At 37.4% G+C, this 27210-nt stretch overlaps 1 protein-coding gene across 4 annotated transcripts in view; it reads left to right on the top strand.

The window, feature by feature from the left end:
• Window positions 1–27210, top strand: part of LOC145683664 (RNA-binding protein 38-like) — a 300719-nt gene that overhangs the window by 145997 nt on the left and 127512 nt on the right. For all 4 annotated transcript variants that reach the window (XM_081755011.1, XM_081755009.1, XM_081755010.1 and 1 more), the window contains exon 3: window positions 11959–12016. In XM_081755011.1, coding sequence (XP_081611137.1) covers window positions 11959–12016 — 58 coding nt within the window. The remainder of the gene's footprint in view (window positions 1–11958; window positions 12017–27210) is intronic.

Below are 27210 nucleotides of genomic sequence, written 5' to 3'. Positions count from 1 at the left end.
TTTGAGGGAAAAAAATATGACAGAACTAGTTTGTTTTTACAAGAGAAAAAGTACAGATGAAGTGTAAGGTCAAATTATCCAGCTATATAAATCATTTCCCTGTTAAACAAGTAGAGTTTTATTTAAAAAGTGTACAAGTTTACGTTAAATTAGGAAGTTTTGGGAGACCCGGAGCCGGTGGACAACCTGTGGCTGCGCCCCTGCTCAGAACATAAACGTGGGACGTTAACCTTTAAAAAAAACTTTGAGAACTACTATCCTACGCTATACTAAAGCATTCTGCTGAGTGTAACTTTTTATGAATGGTGTCCATCTGTGCCTTGCTTCCGGTTGTTTTTGTAAACGGCCACCGTTCCATTTCTTACAGGTGGTCTATCTCTGAATTGGTAGCGTTTTAGTACGTCCAACTGCTGCTTTTACAGCTTAACAGCCTGATTGCTTTGTTAAACTATCGGCACGTAGTTTGTGTTGTGGTATCCGAAAGAATGTTCGTCCTTCAACCTTCACATTAGACTACTACAAACGAGGTATTAAAAAAAAATAAAAAGAAAAACAGATATGACCATTGTGTTGTTTGTTTGGAATTGCAACATTTGTTCCTCAAATCTTGGAGTATTCTACAATATTATTCGTAAAATGAAGTGAAATGAAATCTTTAAGTTTTATGTCTCACGATTATGGCGGCAAGGCTAAAGGAGACAATGATTATCTGAAATGAACGAAGTGGTGAAATGAGAAAAGTGGGAGGAAACGGGAAAATTCCGGGAAATCCCACGCACACGGTATTTGTCCACCATAAAGGTCACTTGGGGTGTTCTGGAATCGAACCAAGCACCCCATGTACTAGAAGTGAACACTCTACCATTGAGCCACAGCAGCTTCTAATATTATTCGTGGTTAATGGAAAAACAAGTAGTAGTGTCACAATGCATATTGCGTGAAGAAGTTCTATTTGTATGGGGTGATAATTAATAGTAAAACCGGAAGTAGTTGTATATTTCTATCACTTCCGGATTTAGGAGATACACTAGTCTTTTAATTAACGACAGAAAACAGGTTCTCGCTATTTATTACAGTTTTTACTCTATAGCAACCAGCGTTAAAACCGGAAATGGTTGATTTTGGTCACTTCCGGTTTGAGTAGAGAGTAAAGAGAGATGTCACCTATTCATAAAACGTTAAATCGATTCCAAAGAAATAAAGAAGCTTCCCGCTTTCTGTTATTGTTTTTGCTCTGTGTAAATAAAATATTGAAACCGGAAGTTGTAGTGGATTTCTATCACTTCCGGTTTTAGTAGTGAGTTAAGGATGGAGGTGAAATGTGTTCTTAAGACGCCTTATCGATTGCATGAAGCCACTTCTCGCTACCTACTATCATTTTTGCTCTATCACTAATGTTAAAACGTTTAGAAAAACAATCTCAATTAAGAAACCCTTGGTAAAGGCTTTTTCTTTCTTTCTCCCCCCCCCCCGAAAAAGCTGTTTTCGTTTTTTAATCTCTTCCATCTGTATTATACGCACGCGTTGTTGTACACTCATGTCCAAAATGATTGTCGCATATCTATAATTGTCTTCTTGTAAGAATATAATTTGATAATGATCTTGGAGGGTACCTTTAATACTGATACTATGTCTATAATCAGGAAATATATATTTGTGGTAACCTTCATAGAAAAATAATTATAAATTCGAAAATTAGAATGAGGAAAACAAAATATTGCTAACTGGACAAGAAAGTTTTATTTTCGTTTTATTGTTCTTATTTACTGCTCTTTTGACATGAAATTTTCCACATACGTGTCTTTGCCGATTATACACATACTAACATTATAAGAAATACCGGTCGGATTGGTTATCAAATTATACTCCTAGAGAAACATATTTATAGACATGCGACAATAATTTTGGACATGAGTGTACCTAAACATCTGGCTCGGTGTACAGTACACGTAAAACTAGTACTTAATTAAAAGATATAATATTTATCTTTAACATTTTTGTTGTTTGCTCACAAACCAACATGCGGTTAAACAAATCTAAAAAATGGTTATTTATCCTATTTTGATAAAATTAAATTGAAACTGTTAGTACTGTTGAAAACAAGGTGAGAATTGCCTAAATAGAGACCAGACTGAGGAAGCTTCTAGAGCGTTCATACAATTTCTAAACATAAATACATTGATGCTTATTGATTCCTTTGTTTTGTGCATTATTTCTATATTTCAGATTGATTACCTCAAGTATCAAAAGAGATCCAATCAAGTCGCATAAGTACAACTTACATAATTAGAGATACTACGACATGAGAACATTCATGAGAGTCCTAAGAAATCATATCTCATATATCCATCTTGTTTGCACACATTCATAACTGACATCTAAACATTCAAAATATCGTATGTGCAACTTTCTGTGGGCACTTTTAGTCCAGTACAATTATTCCGTAGCTTTTCGTGCCCGTTCCAATTCCCAACAGAAACAATATAGTTTTCAAATTGCAATTTACTACTTTTCCTCTCCGTAGAATTTAGTATAGTTTTCTATATATATTTTTAAAGGAAACGCATTACTAATTCCATAATTATAAGTGAAGCTGCAACCCTGTTTTTCAAAGTAGGGAGAAAGAAAGAAAGAAAGAAAGAGAGAGAGAGAGAGAGAGGAAAGGATACGCTGTTTGAAAGCAGCAAACGCGTAGGGGGAAGAAAAAAATCCACTTACCTGCCATCAATTTACAGATGACATGCAATTTTGCCCAACAGGTGCCATAATGTCCCAAATGCTAGAAAGTATGTATGACAGGATTAGTGGGAGTGGGATGAGGAAGAAAAGGGACAATACAAAACCTGCAGAGACCAATTTAGTTTGCTACCAAATCGACTACAAATTTATGTAATCTTGTTTTATAGGGAAGGAAAAAAAGACGAAATTCCCCCACACGCTCGACAACCAACCAAACTCTACAGTGTTTTTGGTTGCATATGGATCAGGCAAACGTTTACGTATACTGTGTTCTGTAATAACTTGGATTCCAATCAAGTATTGTACTGAATCTCGATTTAAGGCATAAGGAACATGAAACATGAAAATTAATTACTAGAAAAACAAAATATAGTCCATCTTTCCCAAAGGGCCTCACAAAGACTGTGCTGAAAGCAGTACTTTCTTAGGGGCTGCATTGTCTTCGTTACATTTCCTTTTATTATCCACGGTCCGGTCCCGGGTTCGATTCTTGGAGGACACTCGACCAAAAACTATGAAACCTTTTTTAGACCAGCCATCCTGAGTGAGGTTTTGCTGGGTTTTCGTCATTTACACCAGGTAAATGCCGGATGATACGTTACATACAGGTCCCAGGCCGCTTCCTTGCTTCTCCAATCTTTTCTCCTTGCCCTTTCCTCGGATAGTGTGCTCACCGAGGGACGTCATCCCTTAACATGGTCATAGATGGTGAAAGTCCAGAAATCTAATTCCTAATCATAATCCTTTTCTTATGTACTTCTACCCATGGGCACCCGAAAGGGAGGGCAGGGTGGGGACAGAGCCCCCCCTGACTCACGAAAATGTATTAAATTTCTTAAGATTTACTTAATACAAGTAAAAAAAAAAACACACCAAACGTAATATAGCAAGCAGGGATTTGAGCCTCCCTCTAGAAAAATTATCTTCGGGCGCCCATGCCTTTACCTTAAATGTGTATTTGAAATGTGCATTATATTTCGGTATACTTCTAATCTTTACGGTTATGTTTTACTAAAATTACACTGTTTTTGTGAAGGAGCCATAGTCTTCACATACCAATAACCACAGAAGTACAATGGATACATCGTTCTGAAGGCCATGGATTATATTTTTTTTCATTTGGTGCATGGAAATAATGCTTGGTGACTCAATGTTATAGCGTTCACCTTTAATGCGAAGGGACTCTGGTTCAATTCCAAGCTATGTAAATTAGTATTGGACAACATCATGTTGATGAGAGTTCACATGATTCTCTCGCATCCTCTTACATTATCATTCCATCAGGCCTTTCAAAATCATTCGCTTTGTGAGAAACTCAAGTAAGAAGTGAAACATTATTCTCAAAAATTACTCTAACTTGCGATTGACTGAGTAGCATACCCGACATCTCAGAAGTTCATGATAAAAATAATTCAACATTCAACAGTGTTCAACAAACATCATGAACACATTATTTACCCGCAAGACCGGAAACTTGATCGATCGGAAGAAACTTCTCTGACTAAGGGTGTACTTGAACCTGAACCCACAATGTGGGGGTGATGTATATATTTCCTATAAGCATGGGTGAAGGTAAGATCAAAAACCGGTTACCAAAATTGGGGAGGTCCCATGCATTCTGCTTGGAGCAGTACTTTATTCATTGTTATTAAAATCTTTAAGCGTGTCGATAAAGTCCGTTGCAACTCCGAAAAATCTGAAACGGTGGGGCAGATATGAAAACAGAAAAAAAAACACGTATCTTTCATCATTTCAAAAGTACAACGTATCAAAGTAAAATAAATTGTCCCAAGGTCCCCCGCAGGGTCCCAGACTGGGTCCAACTCAAAATTTTTAAATGGAAAGGGGAGACAACTTGCATATCGTGTGAAAGTTGGTGTTAAATGAAAGAAGATAAATCAAGTCTCGATTCTCTACGATAAGGCTGTGCAAAATAGGAGTGAGTTAAAATATTAACACAATCTTCATTGCAAAGTCTATGGCCAGTCGTATGAATCTGAAACGGTGGGATAGGTGTAAAAACAAAAACACTGGTATGTCATTCGGAATGCATGGAAACACTGATTTCATACGGAATGCATGAGACCTCCCCAATTTTGGTAACCGGTTTTGATCTTACCTTGTTTTGACCTTTCGGGAAATATATACATCACTTCCACTTTGTAGATTCAGATCCAAGTACATCCCGGATGAGAAAAATAATAATGCAATGTTAAATTCTAATAATGAGAGAATATCCTTCCAAAATTTTTAAATTTCAAAATTTCTCTTTTTGTGAACATTAAGTTACTTTTTTTATTTGAAATGAGATAAAGTGATATATTTAATTTTACTTTCCTTTGGACTGAAAAAGATGGTTGATTAATGAAAGTTAATGACTATATATGAATTATAGTTTGATCGTAGAGGGCAGTCATCCCTCATACGTGACAGGCTGAAATGGTCATAGATACTGAAAGCCCAGAAATCTAATTTCTGATTTGCTAACTATTTATGAACTTATGAAAACGAATTTTTTTCTTAGTGCAAGGCAGAATAAGTTTTCAACACAACTTACATGCAACCACCACTCTTGCAGAAGGTAATGAGTGACTTATATGTACGACACAACTCAGTGCGGTCTTATTATCAATATAAGCCCCTGGGGAAACCAGTGTGCTGTGGCCATTATGACCTTATTCTACACACAATACACGTTATTCTGCTCTTGGGCCCCTCGGATAAGTGATCATCAGGCCCATGAATTACTAAAATTTCTGACCCAACATAGACTTGAGCTCTGTCCTGTTGTATTAATAAGTTACTACGTACCTTACATGGATCTAAGATTGAGAATGTTACGGAGCTACTATAAAATGACCATAATAAATAGGATTTATTTATGATTCATTGTAAAAATGACAAAGTGTGGCATTTTGACCCTACCGTTGGTCTTTAGTCATAATCTCTCTACCAATGGCGTCGCCGAATACCTATCTTGGGGGATTGTGTCTCGAGAACGGAGAACAGATGTCAAAAAACAAACCCCAGGTTTAGAAACTAATCGGCTACAGAGAGAATACTTCTTCGTTGATGTGAAGCAACCTGAGCCTAGGGAGCCCTTGGCATCATTTCTAGCTATTGACTTCACTGAGAGAAAAAAATCGTATGTGGTTAACGCAAAAATGTGTCACATTTGTAAATTCTGTAGTTTTTGGACTTAACGTACAGCAAATATATACCTGAAAACGCATGTTTTATAATACTTTCTTTATAAGTGTTCCACCTATACGTACTTTTCGTATGAAACAATATAGGCGATCAGGATCTCACGTACGAATGGACGTATATAACATATAGATGACGAATGTAACATACGTATATATGTGTAATAACGGAAGACTGTTAGATGTCACACAACCTGCAACGGCATGATGTAACATCTAAGGGTAGTACATATGTAAGATATGAATAAGATATGCTCCGTACAGATTTCTGTAGTAAACATAAAGATAATGTATATTTGAACAACATATTGCTGGCCGGATAACGGATTTTTCTCAGTGATTGTCCATGAAAAATCCAACGACAAGGCTTTGTTTCTGCGGCAATAAATCCCCTATTCCCTTAGTTAATAAAATACGTTACTTTTGATATATTGTCTGTTTTCATATGTGGTCCTTAATACATTTGACAAAATCCAACACACCATCCTTTTCCGCCCATGAATTTTGAGTAAGCCCCCAAACATGTGTTTATGCCTAAGTTTTAGAGTGATTCACGGCTAAGTTACGCAGCAAGCAAAACGACACATATCGTAACTTCTCTCCCCTCCTGTTACAAGGCTTGCCAACTCTATATTTTTTTTTCGTTATTTAACACGATAGAAAAATAAAAGAATTAACGTTTTCTTTTTAAAAAAAAACGGAAAGAAAAAAGTAGATTGACCGAGAAAATTAAGTGGTGCCAACTGCTCGTTGTGAGTTGTCCCTTTTTTAAAGAAGATCAGCAGTATTTGATTGCTGGAATAACACCAAGGTAATATGGTACGAAGAGAAGATACATTGTTTCCATCTGTCGAAATTAAACATAATGAAAAAATATTTTCCTTTCTTTTTCTCTCTCTTTTTTGTAAAAGTTACAGAATGTTCATAAACTTATTTTTCTTGTATAAATTACAAACTTTATATATATATAAACATAAATTTCTTCTGTAAGTTATAAAGTTCTTAGGTGGATTTTGATTACGAAACTCGGTTAAATGACTTAGGAATGAGGCTACATGGCTATAGAGAGGCAACATTACGGAATACGGACACATGCCTCTATATAGAATACTACCTGACATACGTATTCTTTGCATGGGTCAGATAAAATATCTATGTAAACAAACTGAACAACGAAAAGAAAATAATATCAGACATTTTCTACTACTTTTACATATCCCGGTAAACGTCCCCTGAGACTCCTTGGTTCAAATTAAAAAAACGCCTCTGAAACCCAGCCGATGGAGGCTATATTTGGAAATTAACGCCTGTGGGAGTATCACCATTCATCTCAGCGACTAGCACTAGATGTCCACACGTTAGCGAGTGGTTGCTGACATCAAAACGTTCCGAAACATGAGGCAGATTCCACTTTGCACTGCTTATTGAAAACATAACACTTTATACAAGGTTGGGAACATTGGCAACCCAATAACCTGAAATATGGATTGGTTTCATTCTCTATGGTAGTGTAAATGTATTTGTACAGGCATACTTTCACTTGATTGTATTATTCTTGTAATAAGGAACGTTTCTATTCATTTTCCCATAGTGAGCCATTGGAGGCACTAGACATTTGAACACCCTGTATCTCGGAAACGAAGAAACATTAGACCTATGTTTATAGGAACAGTTTTACTTATTTGGATGTCCGCAATCACTTCGTCACTTTTGACCATGCATTTGTTACTATATATATATACTGTATATAATTATTTTGTTTGTACTTGGTGGCTCAGTGGTAGAGCGCTTACGTCCGGTGCGTGTGTACCTTAGTTCGATCCCGGCCAAATAATTTACTCTCGTTCCCTTCTAGATTCTTATTCTACCGAGTCTTTTATCATCATTCATTTGCATCGTCTGTCTTAGCCTAACAGCCATAACCATGGAACGTTAAACTAAAAGAACGAAATATTTATTTTGTTTGTCAATAGTGAAGAAGATATGCAACCGGAAAGAAACTTATGGATAGCGGGTAGTATAAATTCTTAGGGGTATGTTCATTTTGGAAAAAGTAAACTTTGAATATTTATTACAAACTAGCGGCGTTCACCCCGCTTCGCTGGGGTCACCCCGGAACGCAATAAACTTTGTTACTTAGATAATTTTTACTTTTTCGCTTTCAAGTGATATGATAAAAAACATAGAAGATTGCAGTAAATGTTAACATTATATCGCCTGTCATTTATGTTAACCCGCCGAGTGACACGGTCATGTGGGTTGCATATAAATACGGTTAGATTTAGCTATGATGAGCTAACAAAGGATTTCTACGTTATAGACACTTGAATGGTCAATTATCTCAAGACACTGGTAATTGAAAATTAAAGTGATATGATAAAAACCATCTAGGGTCCAAATCTTAATAACCCCCCAAAAATGAAAGAAATTGTTTCAGCCGTATTAGCGTGATGAGCTAACAAAGGATTTGTACGTTCTCTTTTATATATATAGATAGCTGTGTCCGTAGTGTCACTAAACAATCTTCTTCCACAGAAGTGTAATCATGGTTCCGAGTTCGATTCCCGCTGCGAGAACATTAAATATTTGGGCGCATCACTTTGGTTTGCATTACACGTTCAACTATAGGTCCTCGTCTCATAGTCTCGATTCGGAAAAGAGACGCTAAAATTTTAAGAAAGAAACAAAAATCCTGACTTCTAGTCTGAACTCATTTCGAAACCATTTCGTAGATATTTAAATTTTTCTTTTACCTTTTACAAATTGGTTTTTGACTAGAGGCAGATCTTGAAGAAAGTTTTCAGTGGCGGCTCTAGAAGGTAAACACTGGGTGGCCTATCCAGAACTCAGACTATAGTTTACTATAAACTTTCAAAAATATATAAATAATAGCTTAAATTATTTTTATCACTCAAAAACTAGGAGGGTCTATGCCCCTTGGCCCCGGATTAGATCCGCCACTGGAAGTTTCATCCGTAAAAGTTAAACTAAGGTAATAAAGCTTATGTAATGTTGTCGTTGTTGTGTGCAACAATTATTCCTCTAGGTAAGTTTCTTAGTTTTAAACCATGATAGTTAATTTCTTGCTGATGTAACTTGTTTCAAGAGACATCACTAGTTTGAGCATTCCTTGTGTAGACAATGGAACTGAAAAGCTGTTTGCGTTGAAGGAACGGAAAGGGGATGGGAGAGACAAGACAATGGCACCTGCTCCAGCAAATCTCTTTTGTTATCAGTCCATCTTACAACAGACAGCGCAACAACTGTTTCCTAACATTCACTAAACTCTAATTTGAGCCTTGCTCCAAATACTTGAAATGACGGGAAACATTCCTTATACAAGTTGCACGCTCTGCTGTTTCTTTATTTTTTATTGCTTGGAGAGAAATCTCCAAAATTCCATTCTCTACGCCATTTTGTTTAGACGTCACACAGGGTGACAGTTTATTGAGGACTATACAGAAAACGTCAGAAAATTGAACCAAAATTATGTGTAAGAGGTCTATAGAATTAAATTTGTTTTATTGAACACACTAATGGGCGCAAAAGTTCTTTTAATAAATCTTATGATCGCACACAGTGGCGTGCGCAACAGGGCTGACCAGCCTCATGTTTTCCCCCACCTTAATTATTTTGAATTTGAAAATTGATTCTGCGTTCGTTTTATATGTTCGTTTTATAATCTCCAGTGATACTCAGTTTCTAAAATAGTTTATCACAAAAGACAAGTATTGTCAGTTATATTTAAATAACTTATTTCCGAGAAACTATATCTTGAATACTGTGTGCTTAATATTTTTGAGCTGCTTCGCTAGCATATGCGTCAAAATTTACCCTCTACAGGTGCGAATAGTAAATGGTGAAAATGAAAGTTTATGTTTAAGTTTTCTCTCTATATATATACATAAGTACTGAACTCTTGCTTAGGCACATTATTAGTATATGAGACTCAGCATGGTCGTTGCTGGTTCTACGCCCGGTGGACGTACTTCCTAGTAGTCTAGTGGGTAGTGAGTACACCTTTAACTTATGAAGTCCCTAGTTCGATTGCAGAGGGTTCCGATTCCACACCAATATGTAGGTGCACGTTTCGTATAGTCTCGGTGCTGATAGGAACGCTAAATTCCAGTCCAACCAACTAATAACTGCCGGTAGGAACACTAACAGTTTTCCTGTATCGATCCAAGTAACTGGAGAACTATTTGATTTAAGAGGTATCAAACTCAGGTCCAAAGAGAAGAAGTAATGGTGCCTGGCAGACTATACACTAAGCACGCATCATCCAGTTGAACGAGTCTCATCCGGCCGACCATATTCGTTCATGGGCTGCAGCGAAAATGGAGTTTAATTTAGTACCTTTCTCTGTCTGTTGTCCAGTACCGTGTAAGTAAAGGAAACTGAGAAGAATGACTCAGGCCGGCCATATGGCGTTGATTTTAGTCGATGACACACTGTCAGTACGTCGGCTTCCAAAGTCATATTTATTCTTTCCTAGGCTTGTATATATGATGCTATATATAATGTTAATGAAATAGACAAACAAACCAGGGGCGTCATTTAGGGGGGAAGGGAGGGGCAATTGCCCCCCCCCCTGAGTTGAAGATTTATTAATTGAATAGTAGTAAATCAGTGAAAAACGCGAAATTTTACTTATATCAAGGGGTCTTGCCCCCCCAAGCAAAATCTGAAATGACGCTCCTGAAACAAACTGTAAGAATGGAAATAAGGATAGAAGTAATAGCCATCCAAAAACGTGGAAATGGAAGTTTAATTGCACATGTAATTATGAATATGAGTTATTACTAATGCGAGGAATTGTGGGGTGTTGATTCATGTGTATGGCAAGAAAGCCAATATATGCCATCCGAAAATGCATATTTCAACAATATGCAGTTGGTGCAAAGGTTATTCCTTACAGGACATAAGGAATTTTCAGATAAGATTGAACTTAAAGGTGAATCCAAAATAAGTAAAAAGTTAGCCTTGGGAGCAGTGAACAGGGAATGATTCAGCAGGAAGTCGGAAATTTTTGTGGATTGCCAGTTCATGATTCTTTTGATTCGAAATACAGCGTGATGCGACATATGGTTTTCACGCTTTCGAACTGCCCTAGCTCCGAAAATATGCACTTTTTCCCACAATGTATATGAACTTTTTCTCTTATTTTGATGTGAGGAATGACCTCTTGCAGTTTGTTCGTTTAGTTCATTAACACCCTGTACAACGCTAAATGTGGTTCTTAACCGATGTATCGCGCAACACACTTGTGTATTATGCAGTCTCCTAAGGTGTGTCGCGAAATTTTAGAATTTAAAAATTATGGAGAATTTAATAATACTCAGTTAAAATCGAGATACACTGTACGAGTCAACACCTCCAGAGATGGCAATAGTGCTGATAGTGCTATATAGAGTGGAGTTGAATTTCAGTTTAGCGTCCCTTTCAGCAGCGAGGCTATATGAGACGTGGACCTACTGATTAACGTGGAATCCGAACCACATGAGCTCCCGCCGGGAATCGAACTCGGGTCTCCCACGCCAAGGGCGCGTACGCTAACCGCTTAGCCACTGAGGAGCTCTAGTGCTATATAGAGTCATTATAAAACAAACTGGGTTCATAATAATAATAATAATAATAATAATAATAATAATAATAATAATAATAATAATAATAATAATAATAATAATAATAATAATAATAATATCAAACATGTGTGTCGCTATGTCTTGGATGTTGAGTAAAGTGTGATGTGAGTCAAAAAAGGTTGAGAACCACTGGCTTAATGTAGTAGGTCTATATAAAGTATGTGTATTTGTGTTAGCGGCTCTTCAACACGCCAGTTATTAGTCCTTCTTCACTTGATGAAATTCTGGGTACACCACTCTTTGTATAGTTGCTTTAGTACTTACTAACAAACTACAAGTAATCATTTCGTCACTATTTTATTGAAAATTGGTACAATTTAAGTACAGTTTACTTGAGCTATTTTTTTCTTTTCTCTTTTCCTCTGTAGGATTCCCATTCACAGGACTTCGAGCGGGATACCCAACCTTACTTCCGAGTCAGTACGGGTAAGTGAACTTTCTGCTTCATTTATTTATCAATTATGCAGTAAAAGTATTTATTTATTTATTTATTTACTATTTATTTCAAATTCAATATTATGTGTAAGTTTTACGATCAAACACTTTTAAAACAAGAGGAGAGGAGTTTGTTATCTGTAGATTCATTTATAATTGATCCTTCAATCGTTTCGTTGCTTATCTAGTACCTTCATTAGAGCTATGATAATATATTGAAATCTCAGACACACTCTCTCTGTATATATACATATATATATATATATATATATATATATATATATATATATATATATATATATATTTATTTATTTATTTATTTATTTATATATATATATTTATATATATATACAGGGTGTTTCAGATAAAACGTCCAGTGCTTATAAATCCGAAATGGCTGAGAATAAAAAGATGAAACAAAAACTGAGATAGGAAAATGTCATAGGGCGCATCACATGGTGTTGTTGTGGTGACCCACAGGGCCCTCCTTCAAGGGGGCCCAGGGTCTAACTCCAAATTTTCAAATAGGAACATGTATTGAATCATACCTCATTCAATAGTACTTGGAAAACGAAACAACTTTTGTAGGAAACAATTTTCGATTTGGGCCACCGTTTTTAAATGGCCGCAAAAAGTGTCCTGTATCAAATAAAACATCTAGGGATGCGCTCGAGTCGAGTCGAGTCGAGATTTAAGCCTGTCTCGACTCGTCTCGAGAAAATGTTGTCTCGACTCGTGTCTCGACTCGAAAATATGGTGCTGTCTCGACTCGTGTCTCGACTCGACAGTCTCTGTCTCGACTCGACTCGAATTCGAGTCGAGACGTCTCGAAATTCGAGTCGAGACAAAATATACGAGTTAAAATATACACACACATCAGCAAGACCGTTATGACTATCTACCTAATTGTTAGTATGTCCAACTTTTGGCACGAATAACAACGGCAACGCGTCTTGGCATGGTCGCAATGTTCCTCGGTGGGTCACTGGAGAGAGTTGGCACCACATATGCACACACAGGTCATCTAATTTCCGTAAATTCCGCAGAGGGGGTGATGCACCCTCACGTTACGTTCAATCACATCCCAGATGTGATTGATTGGGTTCAGATCCGGAGAGTTTGGGGGCCAGCACATCACTTGGAACTCACTCCTGTGGTCCTCGAACCACTCCATCACACTCCTGGTCTTGTGACATGGTGCATTATTTTGTCGAAAAATTCCAATACCGATGGAAAACATGGCCGTCATGAAGGGGGTGTACGTAGTCTGCAAGCAGCGTGCGACACCTCGGCCGTCATGGTGCTTTGCTCGAGCTCCACTGGACACATGGATGCTCAACTGAATGTTCCCTAGATAATAATTAAGCCGCAGCCAGTTTGTCTCCGTCCCGCAGTACAGATGTCAAGGAGCTGTTCCCTTTGAACACAACGGATTCACACCCTCACATCGTCATGATGAAGAAGATATCGGGATTCATCAGACAATGCAACGCTCTGCCATTGTGCCAAGGTCTAGTGGTGATGGTCACGTGTTCATTTTAGTTATAGTTTGCCGATGTCGTGGTGTTAACATTCTCCATCGTTAGGAGTGTTCGGTGCACTGTGTGTTCAGACTAGTGTTGTGAAGGCCTGTGATAAAAACGGAAATTTTGGGTAAAAAACAGTTTTTTTTTTACTGTTTTCCCGAGCTGGGGAAAAAAAGGAAAATTTGGGTATTATCAGAATCATCATTTTTACTAATCACAGAATCATTTTAGTTAATATGTTAAATCAAACATATATTTCATAGAGATATCTTCATTGTTCTATGTAAAATTCCGGAAATTTTGAAACCATTAGAAAAAATCATTTGTTCGGAAATATTGGCAAAAACAGGAAAATGTAGTTTAAAAACTATTTGTTGGCCTGATGCTAGTGATCTTACTTGCTGTAACATGTCTGCAACATATACAGTGGGAAGTGGAAAATCCGAACTAATTTTGACCACAGGTATTCGGTTTTTCAAATTGTTCGGATTTTCGAAAATGACCAAGAAAATGTCTTTTAGGCTTACATATACTGTACGGTATGTTCTTCTATCGATACAGTGGTTATTCAGTACATACAGTAATTACAATACCGTACGTAAGGCTACTTACATTTAATGTTTCTGAAGAACTTGCTTGTACTCTAAGTCACACTTAAAACTTATAGGCCTAAGAAAATATAAAAATAAAAATACATGACAAACAATTACATATAAATGAACTTTTGTAAAAACACTAACTTCACATAACGTCGATGGACACGCTATTGTTTGTTTATCGCTAGCGTTAAGACAAAATGTAAAAACCTTCTAGGGACCGCGTTCGGATTTTTGACGTTAGGATTATCGATGTCCTAGTGTATATACAATGTATTTCGCTAACGAAAAAATACTTAGAGGAACAGGTTTTAATTCTACTTTACACACATATACCGCACAAGTGAGTAAATTTGAGCAGCGAGAAATATATTAAATGAAACTTCCGTTAGTTATTACAGACTAGCAGAATATCCGTTCTTCGCACGGGGAGAATACGTTTCATTTTTGGACACAAAGGGCACCAAAACTGTCACCAATGAACTTGTGGAGCCCCAAAACTATGAATTTGACATTCATATCGATAATTTTCAATTATCTTTACATGTCACCATCCTCCTTAGAGTACTAATGGGGCTGAATTTGTGGATTTAAACGACATCTTCTGTTCATCTTAGCTAGTATGGATTCGAGGCCATTTTCGATCATATATATATATATATATATATATATATATATATATATATATATATATATATATATATATATATATATATATATATACTGTATATAATGCTCAAAAAAATTAGGGGTTCAGCTGAAATATTACACAAGACCTTAAGATAGTGTATGAATAAGCTTGTGTTTGACTCATATTATCATACAAGAAGGAATGCTTAAAGATATACTAGAAAAATGGGGCACATACTGGTGTTGGGGCACGGAAAACCTTGTTCACATGGCTCATGACACAAGACGGTTATGTGTGCACGTCTCGAACTGCTCACAAACAGGCAAGGCAACAACACTGATTGTTCCTTAATATGTCATATGATCACTTCGAATAGCCAACAGGGCCTCGCACCTGCGTGGCATGGATTCAATCAGATTATCGATGAGTTCTTAGGGGATGTTGTGCCACTCATCCAGAAGAGCGACTTCCAGCTCTGAAATGGTTGTTGGATTTACTGGCCTAGCAGCAATTCGTCTGCCAAGCATTATCCAGACATGCTCAATTGGAACGAGATCCGGAGAGCATGCTGGCCACTTCATCCGAGCGATACCCTCAGCATCCACCATCTCATCCACTAACCGAGCTATGTGAGGACGAGTATTGTCATCCATAAAAAGGAACGAATCACCAATGGCACCAGCATAAGGAAGAACAAGAGTTTTCGTGATCTCATCCCTATATCTGAGAGCCGTCAAAGAGCCATTTCGGATTATGTGGAGCTCAGTACGCCCACCAATGCTGATTCCTGCCTACACCATCAGTACACCACCATGATACTGGGATGTTTCTCGCACAAACATGGGATTGTGTCGTGTTCCACACTCTCTCCAGATGAGAACACGTCGATTATCAGGCTCTACACTGAATCGAGACTCGTCAGAGAACAAAACATTGCCCCATTCATTGCGTCCCCACCCACGATGTTCCTCCGCCTACGCTCTTGGATCAACACAGTGTCGTGCAGTTAATGGGACACACACCATAGGCCTACGTGCGTAGAGACCGCCTTCTCGAAGGCGATTGCGGACCATTTGAGTAGATACTATGCGTCCTGTTGTTGTTCGGAAGGCTCGCGGCAGCAGAGTTGTATTCTGACGCCGGTTTCGACGGGCTGTTAACAAGAGATAACGATCGTCTCTGGCTTTGGTTGCTAGTGGACGGCCCTGTCCTTGTCTTCTTTGAACACTTCCAGTTGTTTGAAATCGATTCCACAATCGGGAAATCACACTCTGTGCCACTCCTATGGCATGTGCCACCTCCCGCCATGACTGACCAGCTTCCAACCTCATTGAGGGCCGCGGTGGCTCAGTGGTAGAGCTGTCACCTCTGGTGCTTGGGGTCCCGGGTTCGATCCCAGCCCCTGCCAAGTGAACTTTGTGGTGTACAAACACCGTGTGCGTGTGTTTTCTCGGTGTTCTCCCGTTTCCTCCCACTTTCTTCATTCCACCCTTTCACTCATCTCTCATCATCACCGTCTCCTTTAGCCTAACCGGCATAACCGTGGGACGCAAAACTTAAAGATTTTTTTCCGGCCCGCATACAATTATAGCTTAATTTGCAAATCATCGCAAATGGAAGTGTCACCATCGATATTAGTGACCGCGAAAACTATGGATTTGACACTAATATTGGTCATTTTGGATTACTTTTACATGTCTCGGTATCCGACCCCCCCCTCCGGTGACCACCGGCCCGAATAGGGTGAATTTGTAAGTTAATGTGATCAGAGTTTCACCATTGATTTCAGCGACCGCGAAAACTGAATTCGACAGTAATATCGGCCATTTCCTACCATTTTTACATGTCCCTGTAAGCGCACCCTGAGACCCCCTGGTTCGAATTTTGAAAAAAAAAAAAAAGATTCGTCTTGATCTGGGGCCTGGGCCAGGGTACCCCTGACTAAAATTTGGTAACTCTCGGTCCACTCGTCTGGTCCCCAGGCTGCATACAGACAGACAAACACAAACAATTTATTTTATTTATATTAGACTAGATAGATTCTTGCAAATTATGCCAGATTTTCATATTATCTTTCCGAACTAATTTTAAAGACCCGCTCCTACTTATCTTTATATATATACACAGTATATCTATATTTATATCTATCTATATCTATATATGTATATAACAAACGCAGGAATTACACCCTAAATAACGCTCCTGGAGGACCCCTTTCTCAAAAAAATTACTGGGGAAACACTTGTACAAACTTCATTTTTCGTGCCAAACGATTACCAAGACCTGGTGAAAAAAAAAAACTCCTTTAGCGATCGAATTAAAAAAATAGTTCTCCTCAGGTTAGTGTTCACTGAGAATATTGTTATAAAATTTAAATTTTATGGGTAAATCAGTAGACTTTGAATACATCCACATCGTATCCACTGAGTTGCGAAATTGTGTACCTCCAGATATGGGCGGTCGAAGAAAATTTTCTAGGGGGCATTTTCAATGTTTGCTATATTAGTCTTGCATTTAATGTGCATGGTTTGTTATATTACGTATACGTGAGCCAGGGAGGTTCATTCTTATCAAACACGGAGATTATGAAGGAGCAGATCTACTGTACAAAATATAATAAAAACATCTCTTTCGGATTTCTATCATCCCGCAGTCCAACCCCGAGACGGAAACATAAAAGATAGGCTTTTTGTTTTTAAACAAGATAACGTGCCTAGCGAATGCTTTATATTGTGAAGATTATATTAGTGAAAATCAAACGAATATAATTTTACAACTTAATATACATATCACTAAATGTTGAGCTCCCCGTTGCTATGTGGTTAGCGTATGCGCCTTTCTCGAACAAGGTTTGATTCATGGTAGGAGCTCATGTGTTTCAAATCCGACGTTAAACTGTACGTTCACGTCTTGTAGAGCTTTGCTCCTGAAAACGACGCTAAACTATAATCTAATTTAATATTACTAAATATTAAAAAATAATGACTTACCAAGGTGACGTCAATTTGGCAGTCATCAAATCCATTTTATACTTTCACTTAATCCAGTGGATACTAATATAACAATTACAAGACACATGCGCATATAAATACTCAGAAACAAGTACATACACACGTACACATACACAAATATGAACCCTTCAAATCTATTTACATGTGGTGGACTGCGCTGCATCAAACATTGTTATCTTCATCATCATCTTCTCATGTATCTGCATTATTTGATTCATCCACAGATTTTTTTATTTGTACGCATCATTCATTTTTGCATTTTCGGGAGGGTTCAGGGTTCTTTCTTCATTTAAAGAGTCGGTTCTCTGTATTGGAAAGAGAATCAGGGGAGGAAGGGGGAATTTATACTTTAAGAATGGATAACATTTTAAGAAATATATACAAAACATGCCGCTTCCGACGCAGCACTGAAGCATTTCTTTTAGCGGTCATACCCCTTCCCCTCTCAAGTTGTAAAGTGAGAAGGGACTGAAACATCCCAGACACTCAGGGTTCAGTTGACAATAATAAAACTATGGGAAAGTAAACATCTTGTACAGAGTCATGTTTTGCTTATTTTTGAACATTTCTGTAAATTCAACAATACAACAGCGGAAATACTAACTGGTTTTATTACTCCAACCATCGCTTTAACTAAGGGATAATTCCCAACGGTCAGTGAGCCATCTAAAGTTTCGTTCTTTTTCTGTTCTCCAGAGGAAAGAATGAGATTTTGCCAAGATGCTAAAGTCAAGATGTTATATGCTAAATGGGAGTGAATTATGCTAGATCTAGCACCAAGATTCTAGATATGGCTTCACTGGCGGGCTTCGATATCTACAAAACTTTCTGCCAAAGCATAATAATAATAATAATAAAAAACAATAGCACAATAGTTTCGATAACATATGTGTGGTCCTTCGGTAGGCTACACATCTGGTAAGAAGCTCATCCCAAAGAGTAGTTTGGACAAAAGACTCGTAGCCGGCTTGTATAGATAATTGAATTCAAATATTCAAGTATCCATTTACTGAATGCTCATGTCGTGTATGCATGCATTATTTAATAAATAAATAAAGTACACACACAATTAATTATGTCAGTGATAAACGGTGTTTATTGAAAAAAATAACCCTCTCCAAACAATGAAGATTAATCTTAGACTGGAGAAATGGTTATCCTTCGTTTTCATTATCATTTGGCCATGAAACAAACGTCTGACAGACATACAACCCCTACATACAATTATGTGATGTTGGAATATATAACTCGTAGGGTATGATGCTTTACTTTTTCAGAAATTTCAGTACTTCTAGTGAAATGAAATCTTTAGTTTTACGTCCCACGGTTATGGCGGTTAGGCTAAAGGAGACGGTGATGATGAGAAATGAATGAAATGGTGGAATGAATAAAGTGGAAGGAAACGGGAGAACCCCGAGAAAACGCACGAGCATGGTGTTTGTCCACCACAAAGTCCACACGGCGCGATCTGGGATCGAACCAGGGACCCCATGCACCGGAAGTGAACGCCCTACCACTGAGTCACCGCGCCCCCAAAGTACTTCTTGTGTATCCCTATAAATGTAATAAAGAACTAATGGCCATGTTTTTTTAATATAAAAATATTCAATTAGAATTGGACAATTTACATAAAATTTGGAATCGACAAATGAAAACGGCACGTTTCTAGCACTTGTGGGTTCGAGATCTCATTGTTGAAAGGATTGGAGACAAACATATAAACTTTTCTGTGAGGAGAAACATATATGCGTAAATCTAGTATTTTAAAATGAAATGAAATGAAATCTTTGAGTTTTACGTCCCACGATTATGCCGGTTAGGCTAAAGGAGACGGTGATGATGAGTGATGAATGAAATGGTGGAATGAAGAAAGTGGGAGGAAATGGGAGAGCCCCGAGAAAACCCACGCACACGGTGTATCTAGTATTTTAATATATATAAATAATAATTGGAATAGTTTTATTTTCGAGTGCTATTTTTTAATATTCGCAATATTGAAATTTTTTAACTTTAATTTTTCGCGTGTTTGAAAAAAAAGAGATATCATTACTAGTAAAATTAACCTAATACAAACATATTTATCTTTTCAATTTTTCCGGAAAATCGAAAAAAACGTTTTTTTTTAAAAAAAAAAAACAGGTTCAAAATTTCCGGAAATTTGACAACACTAGTTCAGACACACTTGTACTTTGCCCAGCATTAAACTCTGATCTTAGTTCCGACGCAGTTCGCCGCCTGTTCTGTTTTACCAGTCTGCCCAGCCTACGACGTTCGACATCTGTAATGAGGTGGGGCACTCAACCCCTCGACATTTGGACGTCTTTTCCCCTTGGTTTCGCCACTTGCTGAAGACAATCACCATAGCACTCCTCGACCACCTGACAAGTCCTGCAGTTTCCGAAATTCTCGTGCCGAGTGTTTCTGATCGAGCACTTTCTTCAAAATAATATTAAAAATTATAGAAAAAATTTCGAGACATTCGAGTCGAGTCGAGATTTTTACCAGCTGTCTCGACTCGACTCGAGTCTCGACTCGAAAATTCGAGTCGAGAAATGCGTTTGTCTCGACTCGTCTCGAATTTTACAAAGTGTGTCTCGACTCGAATCTCGACTCGAATTCGAGTCGAGTCGAGTCGAGTCGAGATTCGAGACATTTCTCGACTCGAGCGCATCCCTAAAAACGTCCAGTGCTTATAGGCGTAAATCAGAAACGGCTGAGAATAGAGAGATGAAACAAAAACTGAGATAGAAACGATGATAAAGCATATCAAGTGGTGTTATTGTGGTGACCTTCAGGAAACTCCGTGAAGGGGGCCCAGGTGTCAACTTCAAACTGATACAGGACTTTTTGCGGCCATTTTGAAAACGGTGCCCCAAATCGAAAATTCCTACAAAAGTTGTTTCGTATTTCAAGGACTATTGAATGAGGTATGATTCAATACATGTTCCTATTTGAAAATTTGAAGTTGGCCCCTGGGCCCCCTTGAAGGAGGGCCCTGTGTCACCACAACAACACCATGTGTTGCGGCCTATGACATTTTGCTATCTCAGTTTTTGTTTCATCTTTTTATTCTCAACCGTTTCGGATTTATAAGCACTGGACGTTTTATCTGAAACACCCTGTATATATATATATATATATATATATATATATACAGTGGCGGATCCAGGATATGATGAAGGGAGGGGCTAAACCGTAATTTGCACATTTACCCAGTGTAAACCAGAATTGAGGCCCAGTTTATCTAGTGTATACCTGAGCGTCTCCGGTGGACTATAGCTCCTATAGTCCCCTTGGATCCGTGCATGAATATATATATATATATATATATATATATATATATATATATATATATATATATATATATGTGTGTGTGTGTGTGTGTGTGTGTGTGTGTGTGTGTGTGTGTGTGTGTGTGTAAAATGTTGTAGTTTTGGTATTTGTGTGGCAATCACAATGAATCTTATACACTACAATCCTTAGGTTGCATAATTATCAATTTCACAAGTGTGAACATGTCATAACACGCAGTGTGCGGGTAGTGTAGCTAAACGGAGGGATGTGTGGCGCAATGTCACACTTCGAGCAAACAAGTTCATGTTCAAATTGGGAAAAGTCTGCATCAGTGTCCTTAAAACCAGTTTAATATAATCGGATTTTGGCTCTCCTTAAACCTAGAAAGCTAGGAGAGATCGCTATTTGTTCCCCCTGTTCGCCACCTGTTTCGGCCCCGTAGAAGACATCAAAACCAACGCGATGGCTGAAATTTAGAAGATACTAAAACAAGGTTTTTCATTGAAGTTTCCAGCAATAGCTGGAGCGGTGGAGAGCTAGTGCGTGTGTGTTCCAAAGGCGCCAACTTGGAAGGCGATTAAGTAAATGACTGCTCCTCGTATATATATATATATATATATATATATATATATATATATATATATATATATATATATATATATATATATAAAGTATAGAGCAACCTGGGTGCACAAACGCATCCTTTCGGAGTTATAGGCTGCCGAAAATATAAAAAAATGAACTTTAAAGGTCCATAGCTCCAGTACTATGCAAACTTCCGTAGTCGGGTCAAGACTTCACGTAGGAACTAATATGTGCTGTATCCGAAAATACATGTTCAGAATTCTAAGGTACCCACACAACAATTGTTATAGAGGCAGTTTGGCTACGGGCATATAATTTGAAGTACTCCCCAACTACCTTTTTAAAAATTGTTGCGGAAGTACCACATGATTCTGAAACGTGGATATTTGGATAGGCCACATTCTAGTTCCTAAGTGAAGTCTTGACCCGACTACGGTAGGTTCCATAGTATTGGAGGTATGGTCCTTTAAAGTTCATTTTTTTCATGTTGTCTTGGAACACCCTATATATATATATATATATATATATATATATATATATATATATATATATATATATATATATATATATATATATGTGTGTGTGTGTGTGTGTGCGTGTGTTAATATACCTCTGAAGAAATTAATCGAGTAAGCAGTGAACTGATTATCAAGAACAACTATGACTTAAAATGAATATTATCTAAGTTTTAATTGCATCTATAGGTAAATATATACCACTGTCGTTTTGTTATCAACAAATACTGTATTTTATATCAGTGACGACCCCAGGTTTATTTTTTAAGGGAAGCACAGCTGCTTTTTGCATGCCAGAAAGGATAGTTTAATATTGCTTCACTTACATTATAGTACAGCATATTGTATTTGGGAGAGGACAGGCATTGCAACCAGAAGGGGGCAGTCGCCGACTTGACCCTCTATTTGCGTCATCACTATTTATTAATTTTGTCAAGTTTATTGTTTTACAAAGGGTGTTCAAAAAGTTCAGCACAGTGGTCTCTATTTTTTTTTTTTTTTTTGTTGCAGGAGGAGAATGAAATATTTTGTGAACATACTTGGGACATTTAGCTACACACTGAGTCTACTCAATGTAGCCTCCATCAGCTGTGACGCATGTGGTCCAACGTTCTTTCCATGATGTAAATGCACTTTGATAAAATTCTGGGGATTGACTTTTACACCATCGATTGACACAGGAAATAAGGTCTTCCTCACTATCAAATGTTTAGCCGCGCAGGTGGGCCTCCAGACGACCAAAGAGGAAAAAAATCAGACGGAGCCAAGTCCGGACTGTAGAGAGGATGAGGAACAATTTTCCAACCCATTTTCGTAATTTTCTCCTGCGTCACAAGGGCTGTATGGGGTTTGGCATTGTCATGGTGTAGTCTGATGAGCTTACCCTGAATCTGTGGTCTGAGGGTCTTGATGGCAATTCGCAGCTTGTCGAATGACAAACAGTAACGGTCCTTATTAATTGTTCAGCTTGTCCTTGGATGATTTGATTAATAGTCTCCTTATTCACATCACTCACTACCGTCGATGGTCTACCGCATCGTGGGTTGTCCACTAGAGAGAAATTACCTTGTTTAAACCTCTGCAACCACCGCTGGATACTGCTGCGATCCAATGTGTCCTCCCCATAAACAGGGAGCAACTTCCTGTGAATCGATGTGGCAGAGTTATCGCAGGTCTTGAAGAGGAACTCCATCACCGACTGTTTGTCGCAACCTGACATCTACTTCACGGTCCATTATGGATCACTGTAAATAAGAGAAAATACTTTTATATACCAACTTATAGCTAAATGTTCCAAGTATGTTCACAAAAAAAATCATTCTCCTCCTGCAACAAATAAACAAATTAGAGACCACTGTGTAAAACTTTTTGTACACCCTTTGTACAATACTAAATCTTTAAAATTGTTTGTTCATCTTCTTAACAACCAATACTTTATTTAAACATTATGTACGAGACTGAATCAAGAATTTAATACTTGAACTAAATGAGGATAGTTCTAAATTTTTTTAACGCAGGGTGATAAAAAAATTGAAGACATGAAGTATATTGGGCAAGTGCTGTATTCTTAAGGTGGTTGGGTGGGTCGAGTTGAATACTTGAAGTCAGTGTTTCTTTCAGAAAAAAAAATTCTGGGAGGCACACTTGGTATTCGGAGGGGTATATATTATTTTCACATGGTACTATTGTATTTATTGTTGTATTATAGACGTATTATTTTGGTCTCCTCCCTGAGGGCACTGTCAGAGCTCTGGTGGTGGGGAGGGGGCAGTGCCCATCCAAAACCATGTCTGTAAGAAACACTGCTTGAAGTAAATGCTGTTATCTGAAAATTGAAGAATAGGTCAAGAATTAATAGCTTGCAGTAAATTGGGTAAATACTTCTTTCTGAAATTGCATTATTACATAAAAACAAATACAGTGTGTATTCCTTAATAACAAAAAGAGATTTGAAGTCCAAATACGGTGATTCATCTTTACATTCAATTTTCGTTGATCGCATCAGTCACCAATTTATCTCCATTAACTGAACAAAAAGTATTTCTTTTTCTGACAAGTTAATACAAGGTATTTACTAATTTACAGTACAACCTTATTTGACAGGTCCTCGTTGATCTGGATCGCCGGATAATCCGAACAGATTTGTAGACATTTTTTTTAAATATAAAATAATGTTCACATAAATAATAATTTTTAACTATGATAGCAAGAACATCACTATAAGGACGCCAAATATTCGCTTTTTATTTCGATTAAATGTACAGTTCTTGTATAGATTGTACAATACATTATGGTAATACTATACATAAAATGCAGGGACGTACGCAGGAATTTATTTCGGGAGGGGTCTAAAGCGTTTCGAGGGGTCCAAATACAATTTGAGGCTAAATTATATGAAATTTTCTAAAAATGCCCCTAAAAGTAGAATACATTTACAAATAAAAAATCGGGATTTCGGGGTGGGTCCAGACCCCCAGGAACGCCCCTGATAAAATACTTACGCCCCTGATAAAATGCTTCTTATCATCTTTAAGATGCTTTAGCACAGTGTCACAGGGCGTTGAAGTGGATTGACTTACCAACTATAAATAGCTTTGGCTTTGGTTGACCTTGAATCTATCAGATGACAAACATCATGGCGTACTTGAAGCGTCAGACTGACACCACTCCAGCTGAAGTGTTGATAAAGTGTTTGAGTAACCGTACTTAAGGTGGATCACTAGGTATTCTCAGTGCTATGCTAAACGCTGCTTAAATAGTGCGACATTGCCAGATAGTGTCGAGTGTTTACTGATGCCAAATAATAAAAGAAGTAATCATGGAATTCTGCTTAGATACTTACTAGAGAAATTAGTTTTCGACCCTTACCACAATTCTGCTTCTCGAACTGCAACGCTAGAATCCAGAAATTTACTCATTGTGACTACTACAGTAAACGTACAAATTTGGCAACAACGCATTATGGCGTTCTGCGCAAGTTTCGTCTCAAAATCTATTTCCTTAAATGTAAATTAATATTTAAATAAAACATGAAACATAACCTAAAAACGGTCAAACAATATATCTATTTTGTAATAAGATCGTTACTTTAAAATACTTTACACATACAAATAAACATTTCGTAAAACTGAGCACTTCTAGTAAGATCTTACATCAAGTGCCATCTTGTGTGCTCATTGTGAAACGAATCAAATATTTTCTTTTACTTGTTACATTTTTCGATATCAGGAGACACAACCAAGTGAATCAGTGTCTTGTGCTGTAGCTGAAACATTACTCTATCTTATAGTATAATATTTATAATATGTAACGTTTCATTGCGTAATAGTTAAGGCAATGAGCTAAAAAAATGTACTGACTTCCGGGTGGTGATCCATCTTTGAAACAGGAGACAGTGGACCAATTCTTTGTTAAGAAATGATGTGAAAAGAGATCGTAATAGGTTAGTCGGCTTATTTAAGGATTCGTTTTGCGTATTACCGATATTACTCGGATTACCCGGATTTTCGATTTTCCGGATTGCCTTTGGTCCCGTTAGTGCGGATAAACGGGATTATATTGTTTTCGAAATTTTCAGCATAATCCACAGTTCTGAAGCTTCAGAATCAAAGCTTTGCATAACATTTTTGGTAGTAGTGAAAATTTTCCGGTTAGTAAGAAGTTGCTTCATTTGATCGTTGTTACTACATCGTTATTATACTGCAAATTTTATTTGTAAAAGATGTCGCGTGGAAAGTACTTTCTTAAAATGAAAAATCTAACAATTTTCTATTTCTGGAGAGTACGTATGAATGAAAAAGTTAATGTATTTTTTATTGTTAGAATTTAGTTTTGATCACAGATAATCACACTATTGACGTTTTATTAGTTTCATGCGCGTAATATAATCTTTTCTCATAACTTTACTAGTTTAGCTCATTTATATAGTTTCACGTTACACAGATAAAGTATGCATATAAATTATCTGTTGTAAACTTCTTATTACTCAAAACTCCAAGGTTTAACTAAGGCAACTTTGCAGGAAATAAACATTTATGCAAGTATTCATTCTGAAAGGAATGTAAATTGTAATAAGTTCAGTGTTGCCACACGTGCTACAATTGTACCAAATTCAGCCCTTTTTTGTCATTCATCGGCCCGTTGGTACCACACTTGCATTTTCAGCCCCTTTTGTGAGAAATTTGGTACAATTCTACCCAATTCAGCACCATTTAACAAATACTTGTCACTTTTTCAAAAGTGTAAGACTTCCTACACCTTACGTTACTCATACTGTGTGTTGGACTCTTAAAAAATGCTGTTGAACATTTATTTCTGTGACGTTACACCGCATAACGCTAAGAACTTTGTGTAGAAAATTCGTAATTCGAACTATACCGGAAAACAAATGACGCTAAATGAGCGCACCCGCGCCGCGCATAAAGGAGACGAGAAAGAAGCAGTGTGGTAGAAATTTTAGTCGTCCTATTTGGCTGTTTTTAAAATTTAATTAAAAAAAAACACTTTCTTGATTTAAACTCTTGGAAAAGGGTGGAGGGGAGTGTTATAGAACTTTACCTCTGTTACTTGGTGTAAAAGTGGATCTGAAAAAGTAGGGGGATGCATGACATCACGCCGTCCCCCATGCCTATCTTTGCCCATTGTAATTTTTTAGAAGTGGGGGCCGCCACAGATATTTTCTGAAACTCGGTAGACGGCGGCCCCCGCGTTCCCCGATACTTTTACCCCCGATGGTATAAAATAATGAATTCAGCCATTTTTGTTTCAATTTGGTACTATTTTTCAGCCCACTTCAGAGCTAGGACTGTGGCAACAGTGAATAAATTTACACAATTGTTCTTTCAATTAAAAAAAAAAAAAAAAGACAAAGGAAAAGTACAAAGCTCTAAGTCGCAATAAATAGCTTAATTTTAATTTCTAAAATAAATAGTTTTTCATGCTTTTTGGTTATTTACTATACGTATTTATCTATCGTATGAGGAAGTATCAAAAAGTTCGTGCAATCACCTACAAGAAATCGACTCTGG

This window comes from Thermobia domestica, chromosome 4 (assembly GCF_964235325.1).
Source record: "Thermobia domestica chromosome 4, izTheDome1.hap1.1, whole genome shotgun sequence".
Taxonomy (NCBI): Eukaryota; Metazoa; Arthropoda; class Insecta; order Zygentoma; family Lepismatidae; genus Thermobia; species Thermobia domestica.
Note: the sequence above shows the minus strand (reverse complement) of the source record. Positions and strands in the feature narration are given on the sequence as shown.